Here is a 16,429-nt window from a genome sequence, read left to right on the forward strand (position 1 = left end):
TCCACTTCACCTCCGTCAGGACTTGGGAAATGGCCCCTTTTGCGGCTGGGCTCAGCCCTCCCCCTCCCTTCCCTGCCAGGTGTTCACCATGGCAACCCTGCCTCCAAACAAGAGGTGCAAAGCAGCAGCAGCATCTGGTGTTGGGGGAACCAGGGAGCCGAGGGGAAATGGGACTAGGCTAGTCACCCCGTCCCCTGGCAGAAGCTGGGTCCTGGCCTGGGTGTGAGTCCTGGCCCCAGTCCCCCTGTGCTAGGGGCCACTAAAGTCACCTCTCCAAGCTTCCAGGTTGTTGTGGGGGCCAGAGAGAGAGGAAGCACCTAGGGACGGACCTAGCACATGGAGGTGCTCAGTAAACGCTCCCGGGCCAAACGGTGGTGCAGCATGGTGCTCCCGCTGGGCCCCATTCACCGAGACTCCAGGCCCGGCCTCACTTTAGGAGCAGAGTACGTCAGGCTCGGTAGCAGGGCTGTGGGATGAGCGGAGGGGAAGATCCTTGCACTCAGGCCACTCACTATCAGGTCAAAGCTGGGGCTGTGGGCGATGCAGGGGTCCTGAGCGTGCTCAGCCTGCCCAGGGCCAGACTCAGGCCCTGCCGTCACTCCCTGGCAGGCCAGGGAGCCAGTCACTGCGGCAAGGCCCCAGAGCCACCGAGGGAGAAATCCCCACACGGAAACCTTTTCGGTTCCGAGATGCTGACACGAGCAAAGGCACCAGCAGCAGCCCTGGCCTCACCACCAGCCTCTGGAGAGGCCACACTGGAAACTGCTCCAGAGAAAGAGATAAGGCCAGGTCCTCTAGGGCGAGCATGTCAAACTCGTGGCTGCATGCGGCCCAGCCAATAAAACGGTATGTAAGAAACGTTTTAATAAACATTTCATAACTTAATGTTTACAATATCCCGTTATACATAATTATTAATAATGAACTACAGCGTTCGCTAATGACTGATTACTATAATCGTGTTGCATTCATTTCCCTTATTCGCCTAACGCACCTTATGCGCAGGCGCACCATTTCTCCCCACTAATACCAGCAGCAAATATTTTAGCAGCCGATGGCCATGTCATTAGTCTTGGACTGACTTGTTTGGTGTGCGCAACAGGAAATATTTCGCTTCCGGAGAACAACAAAAAAAATAGGTTTATTTGCGTTACGCTTATTCATTTGTGCAGCTATTCAGTGTCTGGTAAGTTAATGTTCAAGAAAAAAATATTAATTTTTATTAAAATGTTCTATTATTTTATGTTAATGATGATTCATTTATTTCAGCCCTTTGTTTTCAGCATGTCTCTATCGAAATAAACCTAAGTTTCTATGAAAATTGAAGCTTTTGTTTTTTTGCGGCCCACATACACGGAAACCTTGTTTACTTGGCCCGTGTGAGCCTTTGAGTTTGACTTGCTTGCTCTAGGGCAGTGATGGCGAACCTATGACACGCGTGTCAGCACTGACACGCGTAGCCATTTCTGATGACATGCAGCCGCTGAGGCGGCCACATGCCGAGGATGAAACATTTGCGAAATAATGTTTTTTCCTCAAAGTGACACACTACCCGAGTTATGCTCAGTTTTTTGGCGAAGTTTGACACACCAAGCTCAAAAGGTGCCCATCACTGTGCTAGGGGATCCCAGTGAGACAGCCAGAAGGATATCACCATCAGGAACCATCTCTCCCATTGGTAAGCAGCCCGGCAAACACCGCTTATCAGATAAGCACAGGGAGGAACCCAGTCAAACCACTTTATAGCAGAAATGAGGAAAGTGGGTCAGGGCGTTGGTGGGGCGCAGGTGAGGCTGGGGGGTGTTTGTCCAGGTTAGATCCTGCTGACAAGGAACAAGCTTTGCTAGATGGAGCCCTAGACTCAGAGGCAGGGTCGAGCCTTAGCCCGGCCACTCGGCTGCGCTGCGGCTCCGTGGCTTCATCTACAAAGGAGAAACCTTCTTCGCCTCTAGTAGCAGCAATAGCCGCACTCAGCCTCCCCCACGCCCGGCACTGTTCTGGGCACCTTATATCCTCAGAACAGCTGGGCAAGGCAAGCATCATGCTCCCCGTCAGAGAAGAGGGAGCGGAGACGCAGACCTGCAGTGGCTGGCCCGGACCACGAGCTGGATGAAAGCAAGGGCAGAGGGAAATGAGGACGGTCTGACCCAGACCAGGGCTCTCTCCATGCCAGCACGCTGCCTTTCTGCAGGTCCAAGTCTATGCTCCCCGATATGGGCCAGAGGCTGGGGAGCCCTGGGCCGAATGGGAGGGCTCACCTGAGGCGTTGGCACCGGAGCCGTCGTTGGGCCTCTTCCCCTTAAACTCCACTTCGGCAAAGTTCTCCGTGGAGAGGGAGCTGGCCATGCCGTTGGGCGCTGCGGGCCTCTTGGCCCGGCGGCTGAAGAGCCTGTAGCTCAAGCGCTTGCCCTCCTTGGCCTGGGCGGCGTCCCCGTTGAGTGCTTCGCCCTTGCCATTCCGGGCAAGAGCCTCCCGGGCCTTTAGGTCCACGTGCAGGGGAGAGACCACCCTGCCAACCTTCCGACTCAGCTCTCCCGAGGGCACGGGCTCCACGGGGGGCAGCACCTGCTCCAGCGTGACCAGGTCGTTCAGGAAGTTCTCCAGGCGCTGGGCTGACTCGCCGCCTCTGCTGCCCTCCTCCTGCCCCTCGGGGTTGCCGCCGGCCTCCCGCTGCTGCCGGGCAGCCCAGCGCATCATCTCGCCCGGCGGGTGGCGGCTCCCGGACACCAGGGCGTACTTGGGGTTGATGAGCTTGCGAGCCACGGTGGAGGAGTAAGGGCCGAAGATGCCGGCCCCTCCTGCCAGGCCCAGCTGCTGGTACAAGCTCACCTCCTCGGAGATGGCGTACAGTTCCCGGAACTCCACGTCGAAGGGCTCCACGTTCTGCCCCGTCAGGAGGAGGAGGAGGTTCCTGTCCACGTAAGAGGAGCTCCAGGTGAACCTGGGAATGTGGGGACGGAAAAGCAAGACACATGTGCCCAGGCCAGTGACCTCGCCCTGCCTTCGTGCTGGGATCCTGTCCCTCCACTGACCCAAGTCTCCCTTTTTGCCCCGGTCTTGGCCTCAAGTGCAGAAAGCAGGCAGTGGGTGCCAGGCAAGGGGGTGAGAAGCCGGGCCTGGGTTCCGTCCTGGTTTCCACCCTGTGTAAAACGGGGCTCACGGGGTGCACCGTCACAGAGCTGTTGGGAGGCTCCAGTGAGGAAACGTGTATCCAGTATCCAGCGCAGTGGCGGCCACAGCGCACACGTTTAGTAAGCGGTCACTGGAGCTGCTACTCTTCCTAATATCACTCCATTCCTTGTTGGTTCTCCTGTGACTTTTCAAAGCACCGAGTCTGCGAAAGCCCCGCTTGAGCTGTGCAAGAGGACGCAGGTCGTTTGTGACTGGTTTCGGTACCCCGGTTTCTTTCTGGCAGCTAGGCTGTAATTCACGCGGAGGGCAGAGCCTCGCACAGACATAGTCTCTCACGTTCCTGATAATCTACTTCAGCCTCAGAATTCGGGGGTGATAGATCCTCCCTTCCCCCAACTGATGGATGGAGTATGACGTAAACTCCACCTGCAGCCGGACATTCCTGAACACCTTATATGGACTGTACATTGAACCACCAATCAGCACCTGCCATATACCCTAAGCCCCCAATTCCTAAATCCCTAGGTGCCTAATAATGTGCCTTACATGAAACCACCAATCAGCGTGTGCTGAGTGCCCTAAGCCCCGTCCCCTCTTTTCCTCCCCTTAAAAGGCACTCTCACCCCGGCAAGCTCAATCTCTCTCTCTCTTGCTCTCTCTCTCTCTCTCTCTCTCTCTTTCCCCCCTGGAAGGCGGCTGGCAGGGTGATCGCCAATAAAGCCTGTGTCCTGGTATCCCATGGTCTCCGGCCCTCTGTTTCATCTTTCACCCATGACCACGGAGGCCCCGCCCAGCCCATTCCTGAATGTGAACATTTATTACGAGGAATAGAGGCCTCCCAGGCCCTTCTCTGACCTGTAAGATCCCGTGGCTACTTTGTCACCGTCTACCATTAAGAACTTTGATGACAGGGTCCCTTTGATCTTCCCCATGGGCATGTAGAAGCCAACGCCCGTCACAGAGCGGACACGGATGTTCTGTGGAGAAGAAAAGAAAGACAGGGTCACTCAGGTTGGGGCCTGCGAGCCTCTGAGCTTGGGCAGAGGAGGGGCGCTCTTGTCCACGGGACCTGCCTGCTGGCTCCTGTCTGCTCTCAGCTCTGCTCCCAATGGCCTTGCAGGAGAACCCCAACTAGACAGCAGGGAGAAGTCAGCAAATCTTGCTTTGGGTGTGGATAACCTCAGGGTGCTTCCTGCCTGTGCCCAAAGCTCCCCAGAAGAGAACCACGGCCTTAGCTTTGACCTTGGACCATAGGCTGAGCACCCCAGATCTGGGCCAGAGCTGCCTCCTTAGCCCCAGCAGTCTTGTGATAGAATTTAAGCTTGGTGTGTAATTTTGGGTTATCGGTTCACGAGATCAGGTTTTAGACAGAAGGGATTGAGATCGTGATGTTCGTCTGAGCCCCTGAACTGGAGAGGAGGCAGAGAGAGGAGGCAGAGGCCATCTCTGTCTCAGTTTCTGGTCCTCACACGGCCGGCCCGCAGTGGTGCAACTCACCCGAATACGGTAGTCCGTGAGCTCCAGGCCCCGACACATCTCCAGGAAATACTTCACGCCCGACTCATCCAGGATGATGTACACGGGCACCCGGCGCTTCGAGGCAGCGTCCACAATGTCTTGGAAGATATCGCCATCGGTGAAGAGGTCCATGACCACGGCAATGACCTGGGTGGGGAAGGGCACTGGTGAGGCACATGGTGACCTCACACCTGCAGAGACACACCTAGGCCCAGGGAGGACCCACTGGACCTGGAGTGACTGGTGGCCAATAGTCAAAATCTCCATCGGTCCCTCTCCTGGGTTCCTTACTTCCTCACCCATGTCGAGCACCTCTGCGCCCGATGCTCTGGGAACCCCCGAGGGTGCAGGCCATCCCTGACAAACCTCTCCCCTCTCAGGATTTCCCAGCAGCTCTGCAGAAGCCGTATGGGCGAGATCTGGGAGGCTGAGGACCCCGTGGAGACAAGCAGGCTCAGAAGATGTGATCATTGAGAGGCAAGGGATGGACTCATTTCCACAAGCCGCAGACCTGCTCCAACACGCTTTCTCTGCAGGCGCTCTGATCTCCCTGCAGCTGCCCTAAGGCAAAGCTAAGGGAAAAGCCCTGTGCTTCCCTATGGGCCGACCTGGGCAGAGCTCCAGCGAGCTCGGACTCCCGGCCTCCAGGTGTGCAGGCCATCCCACTCCATCCTCACAGCAAGGTCACTGCCGAGGACCCTTGATTTCCATGCTGGCAGGCCAGGCCGTCTGCAGCCTGAGGCATGCTTTTCTGACCTTCGCTTCCTCTATTTCCCTCCCCAGCCCCAGCTCCAGTGCAAGGGTTTTCTTGTTGGCTCCAAGCACTGTGCACACGATGCAGAAGAGAGAGCATGCTTTGGGGTCAGAGAGATCTGGTTAGGTGACCTTTCCTTTGATGTGACCTTAGGCAAGTTGCTTAATCTTGATGAGCCTCCTTATCTGCAAAGTAGAGGTGCTCTGTACATACTTTCGCCATTAGGATGACAGACAAGGCCTGTGAAGCATCAAACACAGCGCCTGGAATGGAGTGAGTCCTCAATAAATGGTCGTGGTTGTGTGGATGAGGGCACCTGCTGGTCAAGTCAGGCAGACCACACCTGGGTACCTACTCACTGCTGACTCGTCAGAGCCCTCGTTTCCTTGGCAGCAAAATGGAGCTAATAGTAACACCTATCTCAAAGCGCTGTTGGGAGGGCTGAGAAACTGTGAAAGCACTTAACACAGTGCCCCGTGCATGGGAAGCCCAATAAGTGGTACCCTCCATACCATCACCGTCATTTTTATCATCACCTTCGCACACGTGCATTGCCACGATTCCTGCCTCTAAAGAACCCCACCCCCAACCCCATTTACACAACATTATTTAAGGCTCTTCTTAGCTCCTACGTTTAACATCCAATCATTTCTACAAGTAACATTTACTGAGCTGCCCAAGCAGAAGGAGGATCTAAAGACAAATAAACTATAATCCCTAACTCCAAGGGATTAATCCAGGAGGAATGATAAGACATTTGCACAAAAGAACTAAGACATGAGGTAAGATGAAATCAATGCCTTAAGAGATGCACAAATGAGATGTGATGTGAGTTCAGGTTGGGGGCCAGGGGGTGAAGGAAGGAAAGAGATTGATAACTCTCAGCCAGAGGAGAACAAGAAAGACTTCCGTGAGGAAGCTGAAACCAGGAGAATGGGCAGGGGGGTGGGGCTGGGGGGGGGCACCGTGAGAAATGGGCAGAGAGGGAAACAGCAGGGGAGTGGGCAGGGCGGCCGTGCCTGGGGCTGCAGGCTGTGCACTGCATGGGCCCTGGGCTGGGGGTGCCTGGGAACTGTGCCTGCCTGAGGAAGGGGCACCTTTTCTAATCTGCACACAGGTGCCACATGGGCTGGCATTTCAGGCAAACAGCACAGCAGAAAGGCCTGAAGACAGGGATTAACATGCACTGAACACTCTTAATGTGTCTCACATGCTCCAGGTGCTTTCAGCAACGTTTCTAATATGATCCTCACAATGAGGAGGATTGTAATCCCCATGCTACAGATGAGGACGTAAATGCAAAGGGGCAAGAAATGTGCCCGAGGCCACATAGCATGTAGCAGAGCAGGGATTTGAACTCAGGTCTTCGTTTGAACTCCACCGTCTTCATTTCACTGCATCATACTGGGTCACAAAGATGGGACAGCTGTAAGTTATTTTAGAAACATCACATAAAAAACTGACTTTTTAAAAAGACTAAGCAAGATAGACAAATTTCTAGCAAGACTGACAAAAACAGAGGATATGCAAATAAAATACTGAGTGAAAAAAAGAGAAATAACTACAGACATGTCTACTTTTTAAGAAATTCTTAATTTTAAAGAAATGATAAAAAGAATATTAGGACCATTTATACATCAATGAATTTAAAAATAAAAATGACATGGATAAGTCATTAAAAGTGAATTAAATATAACATAGCATAATTAAGTAAGGTTTATCCTAGGAATGTAAGAATTATTGAATATCAGAAAATATATCATTTTAATTTATAACAGTTATGGTGTCAAGGAGGGGAAATCATACATTACCTTAATAGGTTTTTAAAAAAATATTTGATAACACTAGATCCCTATTTGTGAATAAAATTCTCAAAAAAACTAGAAGTAGGAGAGACCTTAACTTGATAAAGGCTAACTACTAAAAACCCACCTGCCTGAAGCATACTTAGAAATTTTAGATGCAATCTCTTTCAGTCTCAAGCAAGTAAAAAATACTATCACCACTGCTATTTAACAAAACATTGGCGGTCCTAACCAATGCACTATGACAAGAAAAGAAATAAGAGTTAGAAGGATTAGAAGAAACAAAAACTACCAGTATTCAGAGATATATTTTTATAGAAAAACCTCCTACAATGCAGAGAAAAACTATTAAAATTAATAGAATTTGGCAAGATTGCCAGGTACAAGAAAAATTTACAAAAACCAACAACATTCTTCTTTTACAAAAATACTCAACTAAAAAAAAAGAAAATAAGATCCCCTCAAAATTGCAACTTAAGCACATAGTATTTAGGAATTAATACCTTTATGAAGAAATTTATAAAACTCTATTAAAAACATCTTTTTAAATAAGTGAATAAAGGAAGAGATAAATCATGGATATTTTGATTTAATATTTAAAAATCCAATTCTCCCATATTAACCAGTTAACTGCCATGCGTCCAAAATGGAAACCATCCCCATTTCTTCCATGTGCGCTGGGATATTTACGAGTTTAAGTTGCCATGATATTTTTTACAAACCCAGAGATGTCACTAACAAGTCTGATTTTAAAACTGGGTGACCAGAGTTGATAGGCGAGGTTTGCGGCTATGGGCGCGCGTGCGTGTAGGAAAGGTCCACCGCTTGCGTCTATGGACACTTAATGGCGTACAAAGGGCTAATAAAACCCAATAAAAGTTCAGTACATTTTTTTGAGGAACCCAAATACTTCTAAGATGTGAGAAAGAAAAAAGATCCATAATAGCTAAGCCAATTTTGAAAAAGAAAAGCTAAAAGGAACACTTGTCCTACCAGATAGTAGATACACTACAGCGCTATGGTAGTAAGAATTGTGGTACTGAAGTAGGAAGGAACTAACAAATAGACTGATGGAATATAATGGAGAGACCAGAAACATGTGTACCTATAAACCTGCACAAAACCTTAGGTCTGATAGAGGTAGAATCACAACTCGGTGGAGAAAGGATGCTGTTTAGTAGATGCTATTGGGGAAATTGGCTTCCTGTACAGAGAAAAATAAGTGGATCCCTACCTCACACTATATATAAAGGTGAACTGCAGATAGGCTAAATAGCTAAATGTGAAAGATAAAACTAATAAAGGAATTGATGATATGTAGTAAGATATCTTCATGACATAGGTAATAAAGGATTGCTTAAGATTCCAAAAGCACAAATCTTAAGGCAAATAAAAAATTTAAAAGACGTGCTCCACAAATTAGGGATTTTTTGTTCAAAGGAAGATGCCATAGACCAAGGTGACTGAAGGGTGACAGGGAGAAGATATCTGCAATGTCTGTGATCAAAAGGAATTAATAATATACAAGAGATCCCTACAAATTTTTTAATTAATTAATTTCTTTATTTTAGAGAGAGAGAGGAAGGGAAAAGGAGAGGGAGAGAGGGAAAAGGAGTGGGAGAGGGAGGGAGAGAGATAGATAGAGAGAGATACAGATCAATTTGTTGTATACTTATTTATGCATTCATTGGTTGATTCTTGTATGTGCCCTGACCCAGGATTGAACTTGCAACCTTGGCATATCTGGAAGATGCTCTAACCAACTGAGCTACCCATCTAGGGCCAGGACCTCTGCAAACTGGCAAGAAAAAAAACCCAGGAAACTAATTAGGAAAATGGGCAAAGGAAATGAATAGGCAATACCTAGAGGAGATATCTGAATGACTAATAAGTATATAAAGCGATCAGAAGAATTCAGATTAAAGCAAAGAAATGGTGGGAGGGAGCACTGGTGCAGCTACTCCCAGGAGCGAGGCATGGAGCTTAGCGGACTTAAGGATGTGTCTAACGGCAGCCAGCACCCAGGGAACCTCCTGGGCCTTTGCACAGGTCAGTAAGGGGACAGGGACAAGGATGCTCACTGCAGCTTTCTTTAGGATAGCAAAGAGTTGGCAACAACTTAATGTGAATTTCTAGAAGAATAGATACCAGGTATGTACAATGTCAGGAATGTACACAACAGCGCAGCAGACAGAAGCAATGAACTAGTTCTGCACATAGAACTTGGTATCTTTAAAACAGAGAGTTTGATTTAAAATGTTAGAGGACAAGATCTATAGCCTAATACCAGCGCAAATAAAAGAACACAGCGTGTTTTTCAAGGATACAGACATGGCCAAGGACATAAGCTAAATACCTAAGGGTGGCTGCTAGGGAAGGAAAAAGGAACGGGAGGGAAGGAGAACGTAAAAGAAGAGGGAGGGGTCCTCCATGGACTGATGATGGCCGTGCACCACGAACTGTGGCTCTCAATCAGCGCTGTATTTGAGATCCGGAACAAACAGCTGGCCTGGAACAGTTCGGGGTGGGTATGGCGGTGGGGCTGGGCTTAACTACAGAGGGTTTTAACATGACACTTCTGGCCTCCTCCCGTCAGAACACGGCTTCCCACCGTCTGGGAGGGCTCCTGATGTCTGAGCGCCCCAGTGCTGTCTGAGGCCAGAGTCCATCAGTTGCTCATTTCAAAACTCTCCACAGTGTCCAGCTTAAAGTGGACTCTCAGTCTGTGGCTGGGGATGGCTTGACTGGCTCAGGGAGGCGCTTCTGGTTCACACTGCGGCTTTTGTTTTGTGATGGAAAGAGCAGGCAGGAAGCCGGCTGCCCTGCCCCCACCCGCGAAGGCTGTGATGGGATGGGATCACAAATTGGAGGGAGAGAAAATCCGAGGGCCCTGTTTTCGGGCTTGGTCTGTGGCCCCCTGGTGCGCGCCAGCCATCTGTGTCACTACCAATTAAACAGTGAAATAGCTGTAGTAGGAAAAAAATCAATTGCTCGCTGACTCGCCGACTCCGGCAATCTCGGCAATCTCGTTGTGGAGGAGAAGTGATAATTACCCTCCACTTGGGTCTCCCAGGCCCCCCGTGGCATCCAGCGCCACAGCACCAGGCCCAGGAAAACCAGCTCCCCCTCCCTCTGCCCGGGTGTTTAATGCGCCACGTGACCCTCTGCACCAAACTGGACTTCAAGACTCATGGGGTCAGTGCCAAATCGGGTTTTAAAAGAAGGACGTCACAGGCTCAGAACCGGGGGAGACAGATTTCATCGGGAGAGAACAGCCACCCCGCCTCTGGGCAGGCCCGCGGTGTCCTTTAGCGGGTACCCACGATGTGCGGCGCCGGCGCGGAGGAGAGAGGTTAATTCCAGGTGGCAGGAGTCTTTGGAAGCTGTGGCGGGCGCTGGCAAGGAGGCTCTGATGCTGTAAGACTTCTCATCGGGTGTTTGCTTAGCGGCAGGTCTCCTGCTTTGATATCCTGCTGCAGTGAGGAGGGGGAGGGGGAGGGGGGCCCAGGGAGCCTCAGAATCCCCCTCTACCTGTCATTCACCATTAATTAAACTGCCAGCTTTTCAGGTTCTCTTTCTGCACTCCGTAATTACCACCAGATAATAAGGAGAAGGACTCCACCTTCCCCAGTGCACTCCTTGGCTCAAGACAGCTGGCGATGGGCACCCCTGGTGTATTAGATGACCCCGACTAGACCTCAGAGCCTGCTCACCGGCCGCCACCGCCTCCCGCCCCCGCCTCTCCAAAATCAACATCCTGTCCGCTACCCACATCCACTGGCCTCTTCCTTCTTCTCCCCACTGACCAAATCCAATCCGTCATCGAGCCTAGCAGGTCCCACCTGCTCCGGCTGCTTCTCTGGCTCCACTCCTTCCTGTTCCCCCTGGACTGCTGCCCGAGCTCAGGCTGAACCCCTGGAATAGCTCCCTCACCAGTATCCCCTTCCTACTCCGTCTCTGCGCTCCAAGTCATTCACCACAGCAGTGATCCTCCCGAATCAAGAGCGGTCCAAACCCTTAACTTGGCATTTGAAAGCCCCCCGCAACCCCCCCAGCCTCATCGTGCCGTTTCACCTCTGCCCTTCTCTTCAGCCGTGTAGAACGACCTACAATTACCCTCACACACCACTTCTTGGCAATACTGACCTCTTGGGGCCTCCTGTTGTGGGGGCTGTTCTGTGCATTGCAGGATGTTTATTTAGGAGCATGCCAGTGTGGTGCAACCAAAAAAAAAAAAATGTCTGTAGACATGAATAAATATTTCCTGGGGGCAAAAATCCCAGCATCTCACCCCCGCCACCCCCACCGACATCTCTCTCTTTTTTTTTTAAAGGTTGCAGTCTTTTTTTTTTCTTTTTCTTTAAATATGTTTTATTGCTGTTTTCACAGAGAGGAAGGGAGAGGGACAGAGAGCTAGAAACATTGATGAGAGAGAAATATCCGACCAGCTGCCTCCTGCACACCCCCCACTGGGGATGTGCCCGCAACCAAGGTACATGCCCTTGACCGGAATCGAACCTGGGACCTTTCAGTCCACAGGCCGACGCTCTATCCACTGAGCCAAACCGGTTTCGGCGCCACCGACATCTCTTGAGAATCACCACACACATCAGACAGTTTAGGGCCTTGTTCCTCCCCTTCCACACCCTGTGCAACATCCATGCATCTCTCAAGACTCAGCCGAGGACTTCCGGAACTTCTCCCCACCCAACAGTGTTCACTGCTCCTTGCATCCTGCCCACACTGTATGCCAGGCAAGTAACAGAGTTCCTTGACATTTTATTGTTACATCTGCCGAATGGCTCTGTCCCTTTCTGGCTGCGGGCTCCTGGATGGCAGGGATCATGATTTCTCTCAGAATCTCTACCCTCAGGGGACATCTCACCAAGTCAGTTCTCCATGTTTGTGGAATGAATGTCTGAATGGAGGCTGTTTCATGTTTATTGTTGTATTTGTGGGGATGGGTGTAGCTTTGTAGTTATCTCTTTTATTTCAATAATGACAGGGCACTGGGGTGGAGAGAAAAAAGAATGCTGAGCAAAGTTCCTGGTTGGATTGTCTTGCTGAAGGCAGAGTTCAGTTCTTCCTCAAGGCCGCAGAGAAGGGACTGCTGCCTGAGCCCACAGCTCTGAGACCTGGTCTCTCCGCTCTGCTCCATCCACCCAAGATGCTGAAGGAGCAGCCAGCCCATGAGTGAGGACAGCACTTAACCTCGGGGCAGAAGTCCACACCAAGGACGGGAGGCAGGAGGCAGGGTTGCCACTAGCCCATGGAGCAAGCACCTTTGTGCAAACTACAAAAGGATGCCGTCCTCTCTGTGATGGACGCAAGCCAGTCTGCGGAGCATGGGCTGTGCCCGCCTGAAGGCTGCCCCTCTGCACTTGGCCCCTGCACTGAAGAACATTCCAGAAGGACATTTCCTCCGAGCTAGGAGGAAGCTTAGCTAGAGCCTACCCTGGAGGTTAAGTTGTCCACCTGGGTCTTGGCAGAGGTAGGCCTAAAGCTAGGCGTCTGGCACGAGTCCTGAGCTATCACCCCCGGATGATGTGGTCACTGCAGGCTCTGGGTACAGGTCTACTCTGGCTAGGACCCCAGGCCACCTCTGGTCAGACAAAACCAAGATGCACTGGTAGAACTGGACTCGACCACCCTCTCCCTCACTGGTTTGCCCAGCTCTGCAGATGCAGAGCTCTCGGTACTAGGGTGGGGGTGGTAGCTGTTCTGGCAAAGACCCACCCCTTTCTCACTCAGATCTGTGGTGGGAAAAAGCAAGAGGTCATAGGCCCAGCCTGCTCATCGCAGGGCTGTGCTGGCACGGTCACTTCTTCGCAGGGTGGAAAGAAAGGGAGCCTACCGAGGCATGTCCCTGCTCCTGCTTTCCCTCTGATGACTCATGTGAGCCTGGGGACCGACTCTGACACCCCCCTCCCCATGCTCACCCTGCTCACTTCCCATGCCTGCTGGGCGGTTCAGGTGAGATCATGTCCGGACGTCCCAGGAGAAGCTCTGCAGTCACGAGGGCCCATTAAGTTCACTTGCTACAGGTGAGGGGTGCCAACTCCACACCTTCAACCCTACGGTCCCTCGGGGCAGGGAGGGCAGCACCTGGGCAAACTGGTCAAGCTTCTGCCTCCCGGAGCAGCCATCTGCCTGGCAGCCCAGGGAGTCAGTTTGTCTGGGACCAGAGAGCAGGCCTTCCTGTTCCCATGGAGGGTAGTGCTGGGCCGGCCGGGCAGCCTCTCCAACTGTGGAATGTCCTTCTCTGAGCTCCCCAAAGAGGGGTCAGGGGCTACAGATATCCTTATAGGTCAGCGTGTGAAGACTCCCCTGGGGTGGGGGTGTGCCTGCTGAATGGGATTCTGCAGGCCCGTGAAAGTGCACGTTGATAGCATCATCCCCTCAGGTGCTCCGAATGCAGGTGGTGGATGGATCAGACTTTTGTGCAAGGCAGTTAGACCGACACGAGCAGAGCAAGGACGATGGGCCAGATACGGGTCAGCAGGGCGGAAAGCCCTGAGCGCCTAAGCAACAAGCAAAACTAGGAAAACCAGGACCTCGCCCCCGGGGTAACCTTTCCTCCCTAGCATATCACTGGTCCTGTGGCTTCGACCCCCTGACCTTTCATATCGCTGGCCATGCAGTTAGACCCCCACACCTTTCCTCCCTAAAGATAACATCCAGGCCTCGGTTGTATTTCAGCTCCAGGCCCAGAAAAGCAGCAAAACCAGACCAGCAACCCCATGGCTGCCTCAGGACCAGGGCACTGACTAATGACCCGGGTGCCAACCAATCAGCGGAGACCAGGAAGGAGCACGCCTGGAGAGCTGATGCATATTCTATAGAGGCCTCCCCTGAGAGCTCCCCTAAGAGTCCCCTGCAAGAGAGAGAGAAAAACCCTGAGTGGGGGGAGGGCCCTCTGGGGAGCACCTTCCCCTGCCCCCTTTTCTTCCCCCACAGGTGTGCATCTCCCAGGCTCTGAGGGACCCCACAAAGCTTGCAACCAGGGGAGCAATGGGCAGCAGCGGCTCGTGTCGGGCTAACCCCCGACCTGTCTCCAAGGCCCCTTTTCTCTGACTTCCCAGGGGGCCACAGCAGCCCAGCCTGGGCTCTCCTGTTGCCTCTTCTGTGCTGTCCTGAGGGGGCTTTTGCTGCAGCCAATACATTCTTGCTTGTTTGCTGCACTTTATCTCTTGATTGAATCTTTTCCTTTAAGAAGACAAGGCCCGAGGTCTCCCTGTCTGGCTGGTAACACTTTGCTGAACCACTGGTGTTTGGGAGAGAATATACCCTCTGGAAGCAGAAAATCTTCCTGCTGGTGTGGCCCGGAGCGAGTCACTCAACCTCAGCCTCCGTTTCTTCATTGTAAAATGGGGAGGTGACGCGTTCACTGAGTTCTGAGTGAGACGGTGCGGGAGGCACACGGAGCACAGCGCGGGGCCCGTGAGGAGCAGCGGGCAAATGCCAAGGCCTCCTCTCTCCTCAGAGAGGGAACCAGAACAAAGGCCGTCCCTTCAGAGGAGAGGCTGGAGCGGAGGAAGCAGCCAGTGTGGGGGCGCAGAGCTGGGGTGTGTGTGAGGGGGGATCCACAGGCAGAGCTCAGAGCTCCGCCCCGTGCAGACATCAAGGTGGAGATGTTTTCCTTTTGCTCAATGCCGCGCTCAGCAGGCCCAGCCTGGGGTGCTGATTAAAGCCTGGGTAACACTACACTCCCAGGAAGGTCACACTTGCGCTAATTGAGGGGGAGGGCAGCCCAATTAAGGGAAGAAGAGTGTATGGTGTGCTGGTGGCGGAGCAAGGCTGGGCGGCTATCCCCGCACCCTGAGCAGCCGGAGCTCCTGCTAAGAAACAAACCTACAGCAGAGCAGAGATGGCCTGGGGGTGGGGGGTGGGTGGCTCCGGGACCCTGGCACGGAGCAGGGCTGGGGGACGGAACAATTCTTCTCTTGGGGTAGGGGCTGGGCTCGGGGTACACCCACTTTCTTTGGTCATCAAGGCTGCAGCAGGCCCTATTTGAAGCATCACCAATGTCTGCACCAGGAGGGGGCAAATCTCCACAGTCCAAGGGCATATGGCAGTGGAGACAGCGACTGTGGAGTCCAGAGTCCCATCCTGGCGGTAGGATTGTGGGCGCTACTGAACCCCTCTGGATTCCACCTGAATAGTGAGGCTGCCTCATGGTTCTGTTGAGGATGCAAAGAAACGCTGTGATGCCTAGACAGGATCTGGTCTGATGCCTGCCCCTTGGCCGGGCTCTGCCCTTCTTCCCTGCAGTGTCTGGCACACAGTAGGTGCGCAGGGTCAGCTTGATGGAGGTACTAGCTTCACAGTCCCGATCATGCTTCCTCTGGGCAGGAGGATCCAACAACACAGCCCTAAACATGTTCCCTTGCTCAAATACTCTGGCCCCCAACTGCCCACAGAATCAAGCCCTCAGCCTGGCTGAAGACCCTCCGTGTATGTCCAACACACTCCCTCCCCCTGACAATCAACACGCTAAGGTCTCCAAACACGCCCAGCAGGCTCTGCCCTCATGACCTAACTCTTGCCGTCACCACCCTATCCCTGTGGCAATGGGGATGCCCTTTCCCGTTCCACTCTTCCCGGAGGCTGTCCCAGGACCCTGCTCTGTCCCGGCCCCCAGGGCGGTGTGTGCCCTCCCCAGGATGCTGGTCGGCTCAGGCCTGTGTCTGAGCACTTGGCTGAGGGGTGTGTGTGAAGGACAGAGGCCTGTCCTTCCCTCCTGCACGTCCTTCCTGCCTGCACAGGGCCTGACTGGCAGTAACTGCTCCAAACAGACTCCCTCTGCAGAGGGGTCCTCCCCTGGGGAGCTGAGGGAGCGGCGGGGACCAGGGCCCTGGGCCATCCAGAGGGCGGGGCCAAGACCCCTGGGTCCTATTCTGTTTGGAGGCCAGGCTGCCCCCATCCCACCAGCGGGGCATCTGTGCTTTGTCAGCTGAGGCTTCCCAGCTGTCTGTAGCCATGTTACACAGTTTCAGGCTCACTAATGAGACATCATTAAGCACCAGGCTCCCTCGCCGCACTGGCAGCCGCGGGAGCCCGGTTCTGCCCAGCCAGGCCGCTCCCTCTCCCAGACCTTGGCACGCGCCCTCAGCGCAGGGCTCTGTGTCAGGCCCCGCGGTCACGCCTCCCTGTGTCACCACTGGCGCTCATTCCCTGTGGATCTGACCCTAGGCGGCCGTCACCCCTCACACCCGTACCC

The 16,429-nt window shown here is 52.9% G+C and overlaps 1 protein-coding gene across 1 annotated transcript in view; it reads right to left on the reverse strand.

Annotated features, from left to right (window-relative positions):
• FAM83F (family with sequence similarity 83 member F) overlaps positions 1-16,429 on the reverse strand; it is a 30,364-nt gene that overhangs the window by 4,457 nt on the left and 9,478 nt on the right. The window contains exons 2-4 of the mRNA XM_079775944.1: positions 4,630-4,797; positions 3,988-4,109; positions 2,259-2,941 (exon numbers count right to left, since the gene is read on the reverse strand). Of these exons, the coding sequence (XP_079632070.1) occupies positions 2,259-2,941; positions 3,988-4,109; positions 4,630-4,797 (973 nt within the window). The remainder of the gene's footprint in view (positions 1-2,258; positions 2,942-3,987; positions 4,110-4,629; positions 4,798-16,429) is intronic.

This window comes from Cnephaeus nilssonii, assembly GCF_951640355.1.
Source record: "Cnephaeus nilssonii genome assembly, chromosome: 6".
Taxonomy (NCBI): Eukaryota; Metazoa; Chordata; class Mammalia; order Chiroptera; family Vespertilionidae; genus Cnephaeus; species Cnephaeus nilssonii.